Here is an 18,095-nt window from a genome sequence, read left to right on the forward strand (position 1 = left end):
TAATTTACTAACTAGTATTAATTAGGGTTAAACTTCAAATTCTTTGCTGATCTTCTACAACCTATTTCAGACTCTCAAATAGTCCACAGAATGACAGAAAACAGGATGTTTTATCCATGTGTACATTTCGCACATGCAAATAAATGTTACTTCAAATGACAACGTGACAGAAGTCACATACAGGTATTCTGCAACTGTAACACCAACTGGACAATGTTAATTTCACAATGAGAATTTCAGCACTTCCACATCTATCACAGACATCCTAAACCAAAGCAAGCAAATTTACCCAGGCTCAAGTAAGTAGCCTTCCTTTCTCACAGTTAGTTCCTTTTAATTGTCCATGCTGATCCCATACTATCTATGGAAAACACTGAATAATAAAAACATGCAGCCTTTCAAGTCCAGGAAAGGAGCATTCTTTAAAAAAACTTCACACTGATTAAAAAGTTAACAGTTTATTATCCATAATACCATACTACTAGAAACGTGGACCTTACATTACACGTTTTGAAACAAGAACAGGTAGAGAAAACATGGCGTGAGGTGTGTTAGTGAAGCAGTGTGGCACACTACCAAGCAAGACATGCTGAAGGAAGCCAGGGGTACCCGGGACCACGGGCATCTGGCAGAATAAAACTTACGGGCAGGTTTCTTGCCGAGTCCAAATACAGAATTAGCAAGGCAGAAGAAAGCCCATCGTTGGCTTGGTCTTTGTCAGCTCTAATGCTTGTCAGCACCTAAAGCAAAAAATATATTGTGAGTCTTCTTCTGAAAATCAAACAGCAGGGCATAATTTTTGTCCCACTCCTGACAAAATACTTTAAGCATAACTCCCCAAACCCAGAAACATTCACAAAAACATTAAAAAAGGCAGCCTTTGAAGATTTTATATAAATACAGATAAAGATATTGCAACAAACTCCACCCCAATCCCTATTTTTTAAAAAACTAGACAGATTACATTTCATTGCCAATTTTATCTCTCAATATAATGAAATATCTGTGGATCTTATGAAACTACAACGGTACAAGAATAAACGAATAAGCAGCCTTTAAATAAAAAAAAAAAAAAAAAACACACACATATGCCACAAAAACACCCTGTCAGATTTGATCAATCTAATGCATTACAAAGACAGTTACACCAGAATAAAATTACAGGCTTATCCAAATATATCACAGCTAGAGAGTTAAATTACTTGCATTTTTTTAACAGAAAAGAAAAGAGTAAAGATTAGGATAATATATAATGTGTTCCACTAATACCTTGTCTAGATTTTCAGCAGTTGGCATCAATGTGAGCCATTCCAGTTTTAAATGCAATTTTCCTTTGGACACTTCATCCAAAGTAAACCACTAAAAGTTAAGCAAAGTAATGTGAAATAACCTGTCACCAAACAAATGCATATGACTGCAGTTGGCTCTTCAGGACATTTAAGAAACATTAAGCCACAGGAGCAATCCAGTAGAGCTGAAATCTGCATAAACTGAAAAGATCTGATTTTTAAAAATTGTTTAAAAGTGGCACTAAGTAATAAGACAAAGACAAGCTACTCAGCTGCATAATACAATAACGGTCATGTAGGTCTTCACACTATACAATAAAACATTCCAAGATATCAAATCTTTAAGTCCTATAAGACTGTTCTTGAAATACAAGCCCTGTATAACATTATTATAAAAATCTCACTTGCATATACAATAAAACTCCCATTTTCCAGTAAGCTAGTTAGTCATCTAATAAATCTAATATTAGTTAATTTGAGCCAAGCCAGAAGAATAGCATTGTTCTTTCATCAATTCAGGTATCTCCCAAACCACTTCACAGATGATCACAGAGTTTATTTTTACGACATTAGGGCTGTTCAAACACACAAGGGATATAGGAAAGAGAAAAATAAAAATCACAAACATACAAAAGAATACATAAATATGCAGTATATGTGTTTCTTAAATCAAAACTTACCAAAAACTTACCTCATCTAAAAGACGCTCTTTCTCAACTTCGATTAAATCTATCATCAAACTAGGAAAAACAAACAAACAAAACAGAGCATTTTAAGGGAGCAGAAAAAAATAAAAATGACACAGAACTGACCCACCCACCCTGTGCCTGCTGAGTATCGAGGCTTTTACTGGGAGCAAAGAAGCACAGTGAAGTTTTTCTTCCTTTATTACTGTCTAAAAGTAGGGAAGAAAGGTGCTAAAACAGGAGGAATATGGAATGATAGGAAATATGCCTGTACTAGAGCCCATTTTCTAGCTTGAAGTGCAAGTGGCACATCATGGCTCAAAGACATTTAACTAAGCTCTCAAAACAGTGGCCACATCCAAACTACCCAGCCCCTGGACACGATCCATTTCATGCTTTGGCATTGCCCAGGAGAGTGTGAGTTTGCACAAGCTCTACCAAGGAGTGTGCTAAAAATTAAACAGTACAGACAAGTACATGTCAGCACAGAACTATTTGCCTTGGCCTGTTCTTTTACAAGGACTGAAGTACTCATTATGGTCCAACTGCTGCTTTTCCCCCCCTTTAGTGTTAAGATTAGGGAAGTGCAAAGAAAAGAAGCCTTGGTACTACCTACTTCTTTAAATAAATGAGAGGAGAAGTAGGTACTGTTGCTCCTGTTAAGAGAGAAGGAGCTGGAAAGATAAGGGAGTTCTACTCTGTAGGGAAAGCAACAAAGGCAAGCTCCAAAACTCTGCAAGAAATAAAGGTGACAAATTACTGGAGAAAGAAGCTGACTAAAACCCAGGTATGTTTATGGGTAAACACTAGAGGTATGTCTATAGAAGCTAATAGTGAGCAGTGTTTGCAAAAGCATTACAGCAAATTTATTTTTTATATCAAACCGATAAGATCAGCTCCTAGGGAAGATAGACAGCTATAAAACTTTATCAACCTTGTCTGAGCCAGTAATCACAACTTCATGCTATGTTAAGAACATTAAAACAAATAAGAGTTAATTTCTTTTAAAAAAGTGCATTTTCCTTTCTGGATATCCACAACACTTACCTTATCTTTTTGTGTAAGTATATAAACATACAAACATATAGCCTAGACAAATTTTTAATATATCTATTTAAATACATGGGGAGTGCAAAGAATTAGAAAGCTACTTACTACCAGAACTTTGAAAAGATATGCAATTTATAAATTGAAAACTATAGCAAAAATGCAATAAAAACAAAAAGATTATATCACAATACTTACTCTGTTCACCAATGCCTATAAATATATTTTCCAAAACACTTACCTTCCCAGGAAGTCATCTTTATCTGGATCTTCATCAAAAAGTTCAATCTCCAGCTCCTGTCCTGGATGTTCATATACTAAGGCCTAGAATTACAATAATAGAGATGACAACATCAATAACAAAACTAACTAGTTTTGTCAACTGTCAAAGTAACAATGAAATAATTAACTGCAGTGTTGATCTGAATTTATTAGCACATCAATAAGCAAATGCTTTAAAAATATGTAATTTATTATGAATTGGGGAGTGTTAAGAGTTTTTGAGATATGAGTTGTTGATATTAAGGAACTAGACTGATTTTTGGACTTACCGACACACAATCTAGAAAAAAAAGAAATGTACAAATCAATAGGGAGTTTTTTTTTTTTGTTTTTTTTTTTTTTTTTTTTTTTTAACATTTTTTTGCTTTTATAGGAAGATATGAAGAAGTTTCTCAAGGAAACATCCAGGACACTTAACCTCATAGAACGGTTTTTAGAAGTCAACTTTACAGAATGCACAATGTTTTTCTAACTGATTATACCTCATAAACTTCATTCCACTTTGGATTGAGATTTTCTTTGATGACCTTGCTCTGGAAAATCTGGTTGCCTACACGGATGATTCCATAAGGGTCTGACTTTCCTTTGACTATTCCTTTTAAGTAAGTATCTTTCCCTTCCAGGTCTTGAGCTTCAATGAAGTGTATCCTTAGAACACCCTAAAAAAGGAGGAAAAAATCCATTTATCAACAGGCCTCAATAATAAACCGTTATGTCACTTTGTGTGATATACTTTGAAAAACTTCAATCGCTATTTCCTTAATATGAAACTTATCTCCTAATTTGTATACAACTTTGTATTCCAAATATTTTATAGCTAGAATAATTCTAAACTGGATTCCTACTACTTGCAGAAAGCATGACTGAACATGGTAAATGGGAGAGTATCAACGATGATCCACATACACAGCAGACTTGGTACCTAAAGAGATTCCTGAAAAGAAAAACTGTCATCAGCAATCAGAAATATGCTGCTTATATCAAGAAACTTCATGGTACTGAAAAGCAATAGTAATGAGCAATAACAATTGCTTAGTGAGGAACATTAACAAAAGTTTCAGAACACACACTACATAATTTTTGGTTTCCACATTTTGGTTTCTACATTTGAGCTATACGTAACCAATTATATATGAAAGATCTTATTAAGGCAGAAAAATACCTGCTCCCTCTTAATTTTGTTGTTACCAAACATTAACTCCATAAATATTATTCTTAACATTCATAAATGTAACTGCTTATGTATAATTGACTGGATTCATGGTACTGTGTACTACTGCAATATCCATATTTAGATCTTCACATATATACGTCTTTCTTTAAGAATCAATACTAACAAAATCTTTCCAAATTACATTATTAACAGAAGTATCCTTACCTTTGGTACAGGAAACCGCAACTGCGCGATCTGCACTTCACTGACAAGGGGGACTGTAATTCTATTTGGAAGGACCAGGTAGTTGGATATTATGTCCAATATTATTGTATCTGACAAACCACTATTGGGGGAAAAAAAAAGTTACATTTAAAATGAATTTTAAGGCAGCGTTTTATGTCATATACTAGTGTATGTTGGGGCCGCAGGAACTTCTTTATCCTTCTGCCGCTCTACAGCCCTTGTTTTCAACTAGAAAAGCCTTTAAAAAGCATTTTTTTCCCCCTAACCAAGAAAGGATTCTTGCCAAAAGGGCCACCAGGTGGAAGCAGTTGATACAAAATAGCAGAAACAGAACACACTCGTATGAAGTTGTAATTTTCCCGCTACCAGAATTCATCTTCACGTTAGTCCTCCCTTCCAAATTGCCCAGATTCAGAGGCTGTTGCACGAGGCTGCTTGCCCCCATTGCCTATTAACGGAAGAGATGTTCAGAGGTATCTGCTTTTGCATTTCAGCAAGGCTCTAACTGCCCGGGAGCGAGGCACCAGGGTAGCAGGAGGCAGGCAGCGAGGCACCGCTGCGACGGGAGGCGGGCAGTGGGGCACCGCTGTGGTGGGAGGCGGGCAGCGAGGCACCGCTGTGGTGGGAGGCGGGCAGCGAGGCACCGCTGTGGTGGGAGGCGGGCAGCGAGGCACAACGGTGGCGGGAGGCGGGCAGTGGGGCACCGCTGTGGCGGGAGGCGGGCAGCGAGGCACCGCTGTGGCGGGAGGCGGGCAGCGAGGCACCGCTGTGGCGGGAGGCGGGCAGCGAGGCACCAGGGCGGCGGGAGGCGGGCAGCAGGGCACAATGGTGGCAGGAGCTGGGTAGCGAGGCACCGCTGTGGCGGGAGGCAGGCAGCGAGGCACCGCTGTGACGGGAGGCAGGCAGCGAGGCACCGCTGTGGTGGGAGGCGGGCAGCGAGGCACAACGGTGGCAGGAGGCGGGCAGGCATCCCCTCGAGCTCTCAGGGCTGTGGTGGAGGATGGCCGCAGCGGCCGCGCTCCGTGACGTGGAGCCGCGCAGGCCGGGCAGGTTTGGCTCTGGCACAAAGGGAGCGGCCACGCAACCGCTCTGGCAACAAACCACTAAAAACACAACCTTGACCGGCCCCTGCACCCACACAGAAACATCTCCCAAGCTCAGGGCTCAGTCGGGAGGGGCTGGGCTGACAACAAACGTGCCCAGGGTCAAGCACCACAGCTCCGCTGTACTGGGCTCGACTGTACTGCCCACACGTGGGTGGATGAGCAGAGGTCGCGAGCACCCGGGCAGAGCTCTGCAGTAGGCACCAAGGGTCAGGGACACAGAGACAAAAATACTTGAGGTATTTACAGGTGCAAAAGCTCCAGGGATGAAGTGCAGGTATCATTTCTTTGATTAAATACCAGCTTTGTTTTAAGACTCTTTCTAAAGTCTTTCTAAAATGAAAGCACAGACAGCATCAATGTGTGATGACTGGGAACGTTGCTGTGTGGAACTGCTGGGCGCTGTTTGCCTAGGTCTGGGCTAAGGCTTGGGAGCGGTTCTGACAATGTGGCCACCACACATGAGCACAGGAGTTGCCCTGTAACCTAACACATACTTAAGTTTTATTTGGAAAGGACACCTACTGACAAACCATAAACGCCGCATGGTAGAGGATGTGTAACTGAACTAACCCACGAAATACAACCTGGCTCATTTCACATTCACCTTAAGGCTGCAGATGTGTAACCTGCACAGTTTACATTCCCTTGGCCACCCTGCTTCACCACAAACACATCCAGTAGGAAGGTCTGTGAAGAGCCAGTGTCATCCCTCGTCAAGTTGTGCTTTTCCCTTAACTCATACACAGGCATCTATGCAAAAAAAAAAAAAAAAATGGTCTCTTTAGGTTAGCATGAAATCTCCCTCACTAAAATACTCTAGTGAAACTTGTGTATCACTGAAGTTTTAAACTCCAATGAGAAAATTTCTATCTACTTTGGATGTTAGGTCACCAGCTAAATAAAGAAGCTGAGACATAGTTGGTGAATTTCCCACATAAGGAGTAAAAACAGTTTCTTGAGAAATTTTAGCCCATAATATGAGCTGTTAGAGTTCAAGTACCACACAGCAAAATAAATGCTTAGTGGTAAGAGAGCAACAAGAACCTGTGATTACAGAGTGAACTGTAATAGGTTGAGTATTATTAAACACCCTCAAATATTTACCCTTTTGAAATTCTCATTGCTAAATTAACCAAACTAGAGTTGCTATATTTATTGCTCCAAGAAAAGAATGGTAAATCCAGAACAGAAGAAAACAAGTTACTCTCCTCAAAACATAATACTAGATTTTGCTGGAAGAAGTAATACCTTGTTTGGCCAATTCATATATCTAGGAAACACAGGTGGGCCCTCCCTGTCCGATGATTTGGCTGTAGCAATGCTGCTTCATTTATTTGCTTCAAAATCAATGCTCACTCAGATCTGTGCAGATCTGTATTCCTGATTCAAGTTTCAATGTAGAAGTGTATTGTGTGAAGCGGGCCTACAAATTAGCTCCTACTGTCTGTGAGACTGAGATTAAAAAGTTAAACATCTCAAGCACTTTTAACATTAAAAGGGAAAATAGCTGCCACGGTAACTACAAGAGCAACAAGCACACATTGCATGAAGAGTATTTCAAATTACAAGTCTGATGACACATCTGCGGCAAATATTAGGCTTTTAGATACCACATATATTTGTTCTGTTGTTAACTTTCCTGTCTGGCAAGGAGAGAAAAGCTTTGTCTTTATGTTCACTAAAGTACATACCTGAAAAAGGACGATTAATAGATAAAACCATCTGACCCAGGTCAGAGAACAACAAATGAGAGCAGTACAAGAGAGACAACTATGCCACAGCTACTTAGTAAGGAAGTGATCATGCCTTTCTTTAGTATTTCATTAAATTCATATACATTATGAAGTTATAAGCATAAATAAATCTATCCTAAACCTGGCAAAAAAGTTCAGAGATACTGGTTCATATTCAAATGGAGCACTGTAAGCAATCTCCTTACATAAGGAAAGACAGCACAGCGCAACAGGGTTTATAGGATTCACAATCATCTACACAAGGACCAAACCCCAGGTCTGCTCAAGCAGTAGAAAAAAGTAGTACCAATTCAAAGTCTTAATTGGATGCATCACTGATAATCAGCTCTTTTTCTCAACACCCTAAATATTCTTAAGATAATCATTCTGTTATTAAAACTAAGAATTTTTTTTTCAGTTCAGGAATATTAGAGAAATGTAAAATACTTTAGATGATCGATTCTAATAAATTTCTCCAAAACCTTAATTCTCTTGTGGAAAATAATTGGTAGTTACCTATTCAGCTCACTGTTCTCTAATTACATTTAGCAATCCTTGTTAGTGAACGCATAGCAATTACATCTTTTCCTGCACTGTCTTCTCTTCATCCTGCAGAGAGAGTGTTCCTTAGACTGCAGAGAGGACTCTTCCTATCTCTTAATTAACCATAACAGAATTAATCTCCCAGTCATCCAAGACCTCTCCTGATAGCACAAGAGGCTTCTCGCTGCCTCGTTTCACACACAGATTTTAATTCTACTCCTCATATGAATTGCCTTTGTCTCCTTTTCCTAGTGGAATCACAAAGAAAGAGCAATGAGAGCTGTTATCAGACAACAGGGAAGTTTCCAGCGGCAAATTAAGAGATTTAATTGGCAGAATTCATTTGCAAAGACAACCGGTAAGCAGTTGAGCGCGGAGCTGTGGAACTAGAGGTACCTCTGTCAGCAGCACTCTTGTGCTCATCACTGCTTATAGCAACTGCACTCTGTCAAATTGTTATATGAAAAACCACAACCTGTCTTTAAAAATTGGGAAAAAAGACAGCTTTGAAGAGTTTCACTGGCAAAATAGACTGAGTCACCTCAGCTACAGTTACCATAGAAACTATACCAGGGCGAGCCTGCAGCCACTATATGCATACGTGGCCACGCTTGGTTGCTCTGGAAACCATAAACTGGAGGCATTTAACAAGACTTTGTTTACAGTTGAGGTTGTTGTTTTTCCAGTCAGGCAAACATGTAGAAGAATATGAACCTCAGAAGCCTAATAAACATAACTATTAAATGCAACTTTATTACTGTTACCTCAAAAGAGCAAATTCTTACTCAGAAGCTGTATTTTGGAAACCAATTCCTCACTCATGAAGAAAACCTCTTACCTCAGAGGCAGCCTTAACCAGCCTTGAATCAGAAGCAATTTTGGCAGCCATTAACCTATTTAAGTTCTAACTGCAACCTGTTCAGTTGGGATTTTATAGAATATCTTGAAATGTCTAAGCAAGCAATAATTGTTTTAGTCAAACCATTAAGCAATGGATTCCTAACCCTTAATTCCTAAATCCAGATGCTTGCTTTCAAACTACAGGAAATAATTTTGGAATCAGCTAACTGATGCTTTTGTCAAAACCATTTATTAGCGCATTAACTATTTTCTTAACACTAAAAAGCCCTGGGGTTACGATTACATTCATAAATTTCAAGTTCTAATTCTGGCTTTGATCTCATCAGGATTGCAATGGTACAAAGTAACTTGGCTCTCTCCTATTTTATTTTCATTTGTTTCTTTTTAAATCATTTACTCTTTCAAATAAATCTGAATTGGAACCAAGCATATTCTTTTAGTATCTATAGTCAATATTTTCACTATCTTATCTGATTGTCACAAAAAAAAAAGAAGAAAGTTTTGGAAAAAAAAATTCAAAAAATTAGGAATTTATTAACTTGATTATGTCTTAAGGTATTTCTTATTACTATCTGTACACAAGGAACTAGACATTTATATCTGTACAAAGTCAAAAGCTAAGATGCTGTGAACCCACTGGCATGAAAAATAAGGTTCTTTGGCTTTCTGATGTTCTATGAGAAAAGCAAATGGGAAATCCACAAGATTCTGGTAATCTGAGAAAACTAGGATTTTTTAACAGGATCTACTAGACAGGGTTTTTTTTTTTTCTTATAGTAAAAATACTACATTGTTCATTCTTCACTTTCCTATAATTCTAAATTATGTTAACCTAAAAACATTTAGCTGTATACGTAGCTGATGATCTTTATATTTTTCTGCTCTCAAAAAAAAAAAAAAAAACCCAAAACAACAAAACAACCCCCCAACAACCCCCTCCCCAACAACAACAACAACAACAAAGCTTTTACATATCCTTACTTTAGCCCTGGAACATCCAGAAGATTTGTCAGTCCAGTCCAGTTAATTTCCAAAAGCTGTGAATTACAGGAAGAAAAAGTGAAAGTCAATTTAGAGTTCCTAGCACTGAGAAAATAAAACTAATCACCATGGGTTTTGATCCATTTCCAGCATATTTTTCTAAACAGAAAAACAATTTCTTATATCTCAACTAGACTTTTAAACCAGAAGGAGGAAAAAATAGAAAAAGAAAAAAACTTTCTAACCCACCTTTTAAATATACGTATATTCACACACATACACATATATTTATACACACCCATCCATACATATATTCACCCACACTCATACACACAGATTTATAAACATGTATGCAGCATTTACCACATACAGCAAACATCAGATTCTAAATGGTGGTCTTGCTCTTTAGAAAAACATTTCTAAATGAATAGTCACCAACATGAATTTGCAAACAAGTCAGAATGAAGTGATCTAATATCCTGGACATCAGATGGGGAAAATTTAGACATTAAATAGCCTGATTAAGGCTTTCTGCATTTCCTCTTCAATTCTCAGAAGCACACACACAAAAAAAGTGCAATCTTGATTAGTATAAGAGTAGTTTTTTTAGTTTTTTTTTTTTCCTCCCCAGAAGTCACAGTGATAGTTATCAATGGTTCACTGCCACAGGATGAAATTCTGCAGAGAACTGTTCTGGATAATGTCCTATTTTGTATTTTCTGTATTTTTCTGTTTTCAGTGGTGACCAGCAATAGGACTAGAGGAAACGGCCACAAGCTGAGGCACCAAAAGTTCCACAGGAACTTAAGGAAACATTTCTTGACTGTGAGGGTGACAAAGCACTGGAACAGGCTGCCCAGAGAGGTTGTGGAGTCTCCTTCTCTGGAGATCTTTAAAACCCACTTGCACACAGCCCTGTGCCACGTGCTCTAGGTGACCCTGCGTGAGCAGGAGGGTTGGACTAGATGACCTCTGAGGTCCCTTCCAACCTTAAGCATTCTATGATTCTATGATTTTTATTGGTGAGATATGTAACAGAGGAGAGGACATCGTGCAGAGAGGTATCACAGGGCACACTGGGGGACAGGGAAAGAACTGGAGAGATCTTGATAATTGTAGCCAAAATGGGTAGGTACTGCAATGCATGATGCTATTCAAGGGGGAGAAATGAAAGATTAATCAGCTGTATAAATGCAGGAGAGTGATCAACAGAGAAAGCATCAGCTCTGTGGAAAAGACTCAGGGGGTTGGAAATGAAGCTCCAGGGACTGATGCCCTGCACCAGCTGGAGAGGCAAACAGGGACCAACAGCCTGCCGGATAAATGCAGGAATCCTGCCATTCTGCTCCATAAGAGCAATGTCTCAGCAGGAGTTTGGTGTGGTTTCCCGTGCTAGGAAACATGGATTAATGAGGAAGCCCATTTGAGTGCAGAAAAACTGCCAGGGTCCTAGAAGACACGGGAAAGAATGACCAGGGAAAGAATGAAGGGCTGCGTTTGAGCGGTAGGTGGAAGGAAGACCTACATCAGTTTGCAAATACACAGCAAACTGTTTCCGGGAGACAAAGTCATTCTACCTTTAATGAGATAAAGCAAAGTATCAATAGGATTTGATCCTGAAGGCAGAAAAATCCTCAGAAATAATTTACAGGGATCAACAGTGACAGCTCATTGCTAGAGCCTTCAGAGAATGTTTGTCCTCCTGCCACTACAAATGCTATAAATGCACCTGCTCTGCTTCTGTGCTGCTAGCTTTAACAATTGCTTTCTGAACTCCTTTCAGTCCTGTAATCCTCTGGTTCTATATAAATAATATTTCCATGTTTTCATTAAAAACTGTCTATTAATTGCCCAAAGATAACAGAATCCTCCAAACAGCAAATTCAAATCCAAACCCATGTAAATAACATGACCCTTCCAAAACCAACTAGCCCTATCTACGAATGACTGCATCAAAAAGAGAGCAGAATTTTAAGATTCCTCACTTAAGAACCTAATCATGTTTTGCTAAAGACTGAAACAAAACAGCAGATTTCTAGGCAGTTGTTGCATCTTTATGCAAAAGGCAAGAGGAATCGCTCTTCATTCATTCTCTATTCAAAAACCAGCACATACCATTCTCTATAAAGAATCTATTAATAGTTTAATTAGTGATTTCCTTTGTGAATACTTGGACTGCAGATAACACATAATGCATGTACTTACATAAGGAGCACTGTTAATTAAGGTACTTTTGTAGTACTAGTCAAATATTTTAACAGCTGCATCTATGAAGCACCTAGCCTAACTTTAGCAGGCAACTAAGCAGAAAAACCAAAGAAAAGATTTACAGATACTGGTTACCTTTCTTTCAATGCTACAGGATTATGATATAATGACTGGATATTCCAAAATGAAACACAGCCAAGGACCAAGGCAAAGGCAGCATTGAGTATCCTGACATTTCCTGTATGACCAAGTCCCCTGTCCCCAGTAGCAGGGCCACATTTTCCCTACCTTTCTTTTTGCTGTTGGTTCTCCCATAGAAGCCCTTCTCATCCTTAATGATCCTCACCCTATTCTTTAATCGGCTCCCGTTAGGTTTTGGCTTCCCTGACCCTCTCCTTCCTTGCACAGATACCCTCTCTATGTTCTTTGTAGGTCACCTCATCCTGCTTTCATGTTCTATTTGAGTTTTGCCAGGGGCAACTTGTTTAGTCAGGTAGGGCTCCTGACATCTTTGCTTGCTCTCCTGCTCGTGGGGAAAGACCTTTCCAGAGCTTGGAGGAGGGAGCCTTGAATATCAACCATCTCTCTTGGATGCCTTTTTTGGGATTCTATCCCATGGGATTCTTCCAAGCAGGTCCCTGAACAGGACAAAGTCTGCTCTCCTCAAGCCATCCCCAAGCTTTCACACACTTTCCATGAGACAGCTAGCAGGAAAAATAAAAAGGAGCGACTCTTTTTAATGGGAAAAGGCCAATCCACCTTAGACACATTGCAAAGAAAAGTATGTGCTTGAGCAGGCAATGCAGAGGGGCTAATGTACACTGCAGTTCACATCACTCCCCACAGTTACTTCACTCTATATCCATATTCTAATAGCCTACTCAATCACAGTTCAAACAGTATGTTCCATATACTTCTAAATAACCCTGAATTTTAGACAATCCTGTTAAGGGACTTGGGCCTCTCAACCAGTCTCACTGTTTGCTTTTTCGACCAAAGAGGTCAAAGTCACCTGGCCAGTTTGCTCAAGAGCCGGTGCTCACACCAGAACTCAGCTCTTCCTCCGTCAGATTCATAGTCCATTAGAATACAAAAGCCTTCATCAGCTACGAGTCAGGCTGTCAGCCAGCACGTAGAGGTTGTGCATGGGAGAGATTAAGAAAACAGTTGTGTAATTAACATTTTCAGCAAAGGAATGCAGAGTTAACAGCAGAATTGGAAGAGCTCCACTCTCGGTAGGTGAGAGGCTCAGATTGCTAAGGCACATCTATTTCTGGAGTTTCTAGGAGGGCTAAATGGCAGCAATATGCTCAAAAAGTGGATGCAATCTTACCTAAAACTCGCATGTTATGCTAAAGTTGTGGGCTTTATTTATTTATTTTATTTTTTTTTTAAATCGGATGATGCTGTCTTATCTATGTGAAGATCAATTTAAAGCTGACAATTTTTCATTTCCAAACACAAGGAAAAACTGTTACAAAATCATGTGCTGTAAACCTTTGGAGCAATTTCACACTGGTAAGAAATGACCTAAGTTTCACTTATACAGTTCTATAATAACATGAACTATATATAAATTTTGATAGCAATGCTAATGTTTTCAAAATATATCCTATCTTAAAAAACTATGTGGAATAGCAGGATTCTAAAAGTTAAAATGTTGCACTTTTTAAAATTTATTATTAAATGATTACTAACTTTTTAATTATTTATAAGAGAAGCACACATTGAATATACATCATAAAAACCTGAAAACATAAAAAGTTGCCTAAGGTGCTCATATCTGCAGCACTCAGCTGTTTTATTTAATAAGTTTCAGAATAAATTGAGAATGAGAAGATATCTGCAGTTCCTTTTTGGGGGTTTTGTTTTGTTTTGTTGGTACCTTTTTTCTAGCACCTACAGAACTCCATTACAGATTTGGGGTTGGCCTGTAGCATGCAGCAGTCAACACTACAAAGTCTCCACGAAATTAAATGAATTGAGAAATAAACTGGATATGAAATTCATCACTGAGAAATACCTCGTCCCCTGAACTGAAACATATTGCAAGAGTTTGTGCATTAACTGCAGCAACTCTGACTGAAACAACAAGCTACCAACTAATGAAAAATACCACCAAGCATAACTGAGAAGTTTTCAGTTAATGTGACCAAAAAGCTAAAAAGTTGCCATGTAGCCTATCAAATGCATACAGTGCATTGTCAAGACTTTGGGTATTTGATATTGCACGTCTCTTCTCACAAACAACACAGACAAGTTCATCCTGTCTATGTGGAGCCAGCTTAATGGAGCATGGAAAAATAATCATGAAAAGTTATTGCCATTTACAGTAGCTATTTAGAGAGTTTGCCCTAATTGCATTTAGAGAATGCAATTAGCGCACACAATATCAGAAACCTTCCTTCACCTTCTTATTGAACAAGAATAGTTACAATGAAAGGGTCTCTATTTCAGAAGCACTAAATGCTTTTCTATTCAAAGCTGGAGCTACAGAAGTCAGGAAACATTAGTAAGGCTAAGCACTTTATAGGATTAATAGAATAGCTTTGCAATAAATCTTAAGCCATTAAATGTTTTAGAAGGGATATGAGCCTTCAAACTCTAGGCATAAATCAATCTTGTAACTATCTGGGCTTTGAGGGTAGGTTTTCCTTGGGGATGTGATTTCCTGCATTTACCCACTGCAGGGCTTCCCTTCCAGGTCCGTATGAAAGGACCAGGAGTAACGGGAAGCGACACCAACACAGTACCACAAACTCTCTAGTCTTAACCTACAGTGATTTGCAACACAGAAGCTTTCTCCTTTTCAGGTACTGCTTTCAGCTTCTCAGGTACTGCTTTCACACGAAGCCCTCAGAAAGTTTGTTCTGGATCTGCTCTTCTGGCTTCCAGAGATCACCAGGGGCAATCAGAAAATACAGCTCTGGCAATGTAAGAAAAACTTCTCGAAAACATCAACTTCTGACCCAAAAGCTTGTACCTAGTACAGCAATAAGCACTGGTGTCCGTGAAGCTCACAGTAGTTAAGAGCTCTCCTGTATTGCTCCATCTGCAAGCCAGAGCCCTTCTAGCCAGCAAATAACAGGGGGTGGTTTTATATTTCCCACGTCACAATGTCAGGGCTTGCAAGAGGGGAAAAGCAGAGCCCTCGTTCCTGCTAGCAAGTTAAAACAACGTGGCCACGCTTTCAAACCCAAGTGCCCTGGAGGAGAAGAAAGGAAGTAAACAAAAGATTGCCAACTGATGAATCATTTGACGAAATACTGAATTTAGGAAATACCATACTTAAAAAAAGCAAAAAGTCTTGACTTATAAATGTCAAGAATAGCTCCACGTCCTTTCCTTCTCCGCCATCCCTTTGAGCAATATATAATTCCCATCCTTCAGCTGTATTTAAGGGCACCAGCTGGTTCTCTGCAGCAGAGCTAAGTGGTACTGGAAAGGCAGTGCCCCTCCTTGCCAGGCCCAGCACTGCAGACACTCCTTACTGTTTCTCATTGACTGCTACATGCTAGTCAAAGCTGTTTCTACAGTTCCTTTGCTCCCACTAAGAGAGGTTTACTGCAGTTTCTACTAGAAAACAAAGTACTTATTGAACCAAGGTTCAACAAGGACAATAAGGGTTCTGCACCTGGGGAGGAATAACCCCAGGCACCAGTACAGATTAGGGCTCGACCTGCTGGAGAGCAGCTCCAGAGAGGGACCTGGGAGTCCTGGTTGACACCAAGTTAACTATGAGGCAGCAGTGCCCTCATGGCCAGGAAGGCCAATGGGATCCTGGCCTGCATCAGGAGTGTTGCCAGCAGGTCAAGGGAGGTGATTCTGTCCCTCTATTCAGCTCTGGTGAGGCTGCACCTGGAGTACTGGGAGCAGTTCTGGACTCCCCAGGACAAGAGGAGTGAGGAGCTCCTAGAGAGGGTGCGGCCGACAGCAACTAAGATGATTAAGGGAATGGAACATCTCTCATATGAGGAGCTGGGCTTGTTTAGCTTGGAGAAGAAAAGGCTGAAAGGGGATCTGATTAACATATGTAAGTACATGAAGGGAGACTGTAGGGAAGAAGGGGCCGAGCACTTCTCATTGGTGGCCAGTGACAGGACAAGGGAAAATGGGTATAAGTTGAAACACAGGAGGTTCCATCTCCAAGTGAGGAGGAACTTCTTTCCTGTGAGGGTGACAGAGCCCTGGAACAGGCTGCCCAGGGAGATTGTGGAGTCTCCTTCTCTGGAAGTCTTCAAAACCCACCTGGATGCCACCCTGTTCCACATGCTCTGAGCAGAAAGGTTGGACTAGATGATCTTTAGAGGTCCCTTCCAACTTTGAACCTTCTGTGATTCTGTGATACTTGGCATCTTATCTAAGCTGCTCATCCAAGCAGCGCACTCCACAGCGCAGCCATACAACTCCTTCTCATCAATTCTTTATTATACACTTTTGGGGGAAAAGGAGAAGAAATATAAAACCTTTAAGGGATTGTCCAGTGCTGTGACTGTTTTAAAGTAAATGTGGCAAACGTGCTCATGGCTTATGGTGACTTTGTCACCAAAGTCCTGGAGCCCGTTTCCCTACCCAAACCCACCAGCACTAACCACCAGCCGGGTACCCAGTTCCTGCCCCTTCAGCCCTTACCAGGGCTGTCCCGAGCAAGTGGCAGCTGTAGCACATTTATAAACACCCTTGGCCTCTGTCTACTCAAGGCAAGTGCTCAATTCCGAGAAACTGAAGAAATTCAGGAGCATCTGATGTGCAAAGTATTCACAAATCAAAACACTCAAATTCACTCTTGCAGCAATAACCATGCAGATGTCAAAACAATCACATTAAGCTTCATTTTAATCTAGTACTACATTAATGAATTGATAAATACTGAAATGAGCAATATGCAACACAAAACAAGTGTTAGGGTATAGAAATAGTAGATAAAACAGTAGTCTCATGTTCATATATTTAAGCAAATAGTAGTAGAACAATCTTTAAGACTGTATCAAGATCAATAGGCTGAAAATCAGGGATTGAGTGAAGAAAATTGAGTACAAAATAATGATTAGAAAAGACACTTATTCAACCTTTTCTTAAAGCACAAGAAACAGACCATTTAAAGATGTGACTTATATTTCAATTTATTATTATATTTCAATTAGAAGGTTAAGTCCAGCAAGTGGAGAACCCTCAGAAGCCTGTGCTGGCCCAGGCCATGGAGGCCCCAGCCAAGTGGGAGTGCCTGTGGTCCTTGCACAAAAGGCACCTTCTAAGCACTGTCAAATCTGTGGTTTAATTTGGCTGCCAGGAGCTCCTCTAATTCTCAGAAGAAAAGCCAGGAAATGTTTTAAAGTGTGCAGAAATAATTTCCCGTTATTCCAGTGGCAGATTTCTGCAGGACAAGTTTCAGCTCTGCGGTGGGGAGCAAGGACACAGCTCCGAGGGATAAGTTCTGTCTCCTCACCCAGGTTTATTGGGAGGTGTCACCTACCACATCTTCCACTCCTTCTTGTGGAGGATGCAATGCAGCAATAGGGTAATGTATTAACATTAACATTACACCACTAAGTAGTGGTAATAATACAGCATGTCTCCAGTGGCTTTTCCCTGTAAACATTTCACAGACTCTGCTTCTCAAACAAAACTCAACTACACAAAGCTCTAGAAAAAAGAAATTTCATAGTTTATAGCAAATATGGAACAGCAAATAGTAAGTACATAATGTAGCAGTGCAAATCATTTTCACTGTGTAAGCAAGAAGCCTAATTTTCAGCCAGTATTACTAGAATAGTTCTGGTATTTTTAGCCAGTATTACTAGAATAGTGCGTAAGTTCTGGCACTTTCCAGGTGTTCCAGAGATCCCCTTTGAAAGGGGTTAGAAGGAACTCGTCCCTACAGTAAAGAGCAGAGCTGCGCTCAAGTCAGCAGCAAAGTGGAGGACAAGAAAATGAGTATCAAAAGGAGGGTTTTGAAAGAG

The 18,095-nt window shown here is 39.9% G+C and overlaps 1 protein-coding gene across 2 annotated transcripts in view; it reads right to left on the bottom strand.

Annotated features, from left to right (window-relative positions):
• The window catches only part of ESYT2 (extended synaptotagmin 2), a 71,532-nt gene that overhangs the window by 18,932 nt on the left and 34,505 nt on the right, over positions 1-18,095 (bottom strand). For both annotated transcript variants that reach the window (XM_026052981.1, XM_026052980.1), the window contains exons 7-13: positions 9,928-9,983; positions 4,683-4,803; positions 3,787-3,963; positions 3,264-3,346; positions 1,981-2,029; positions 1,270-1,359; positions 645-740 (exon numbers count right to left, since the gene is read on the bottom strand). In XM_026052981.1, the coding sequence (XP_025908766.1) occupies positions 645-740; positions 1,270-1,359; positions 1,981-2,029; positions 3,264-3,346; positions 3,787-3,963; positions 4,683-4,803; positions 9,928-9,983 (672 nt within the window). The remainder of the gene's footprint in view (positions 1-644; positions 741-1,269; positions 1,360-1,980; positions 2,030-3,263; positions 3,347-3,786; positions 3,964-4,682; positions 4,804-9,927; positions 9,984-18,095) is intronic.

Source organism: Nothoprocta perdicaria, unplaced genomic scaffold (assembly GCF_003342845.1).
Source record: "Nothoprocta perdicaria isolate Ctin4 unplaced genomic scaffold, notPer1 scaffold_95, whole genome shotgun sequence".
Lineage (NCBI taxonomy): Eukaryota > Metazoa > Chordata > Aves > Tinamiformes > Tinamidae > Nothoprocta > Nothoprocta perdicaria.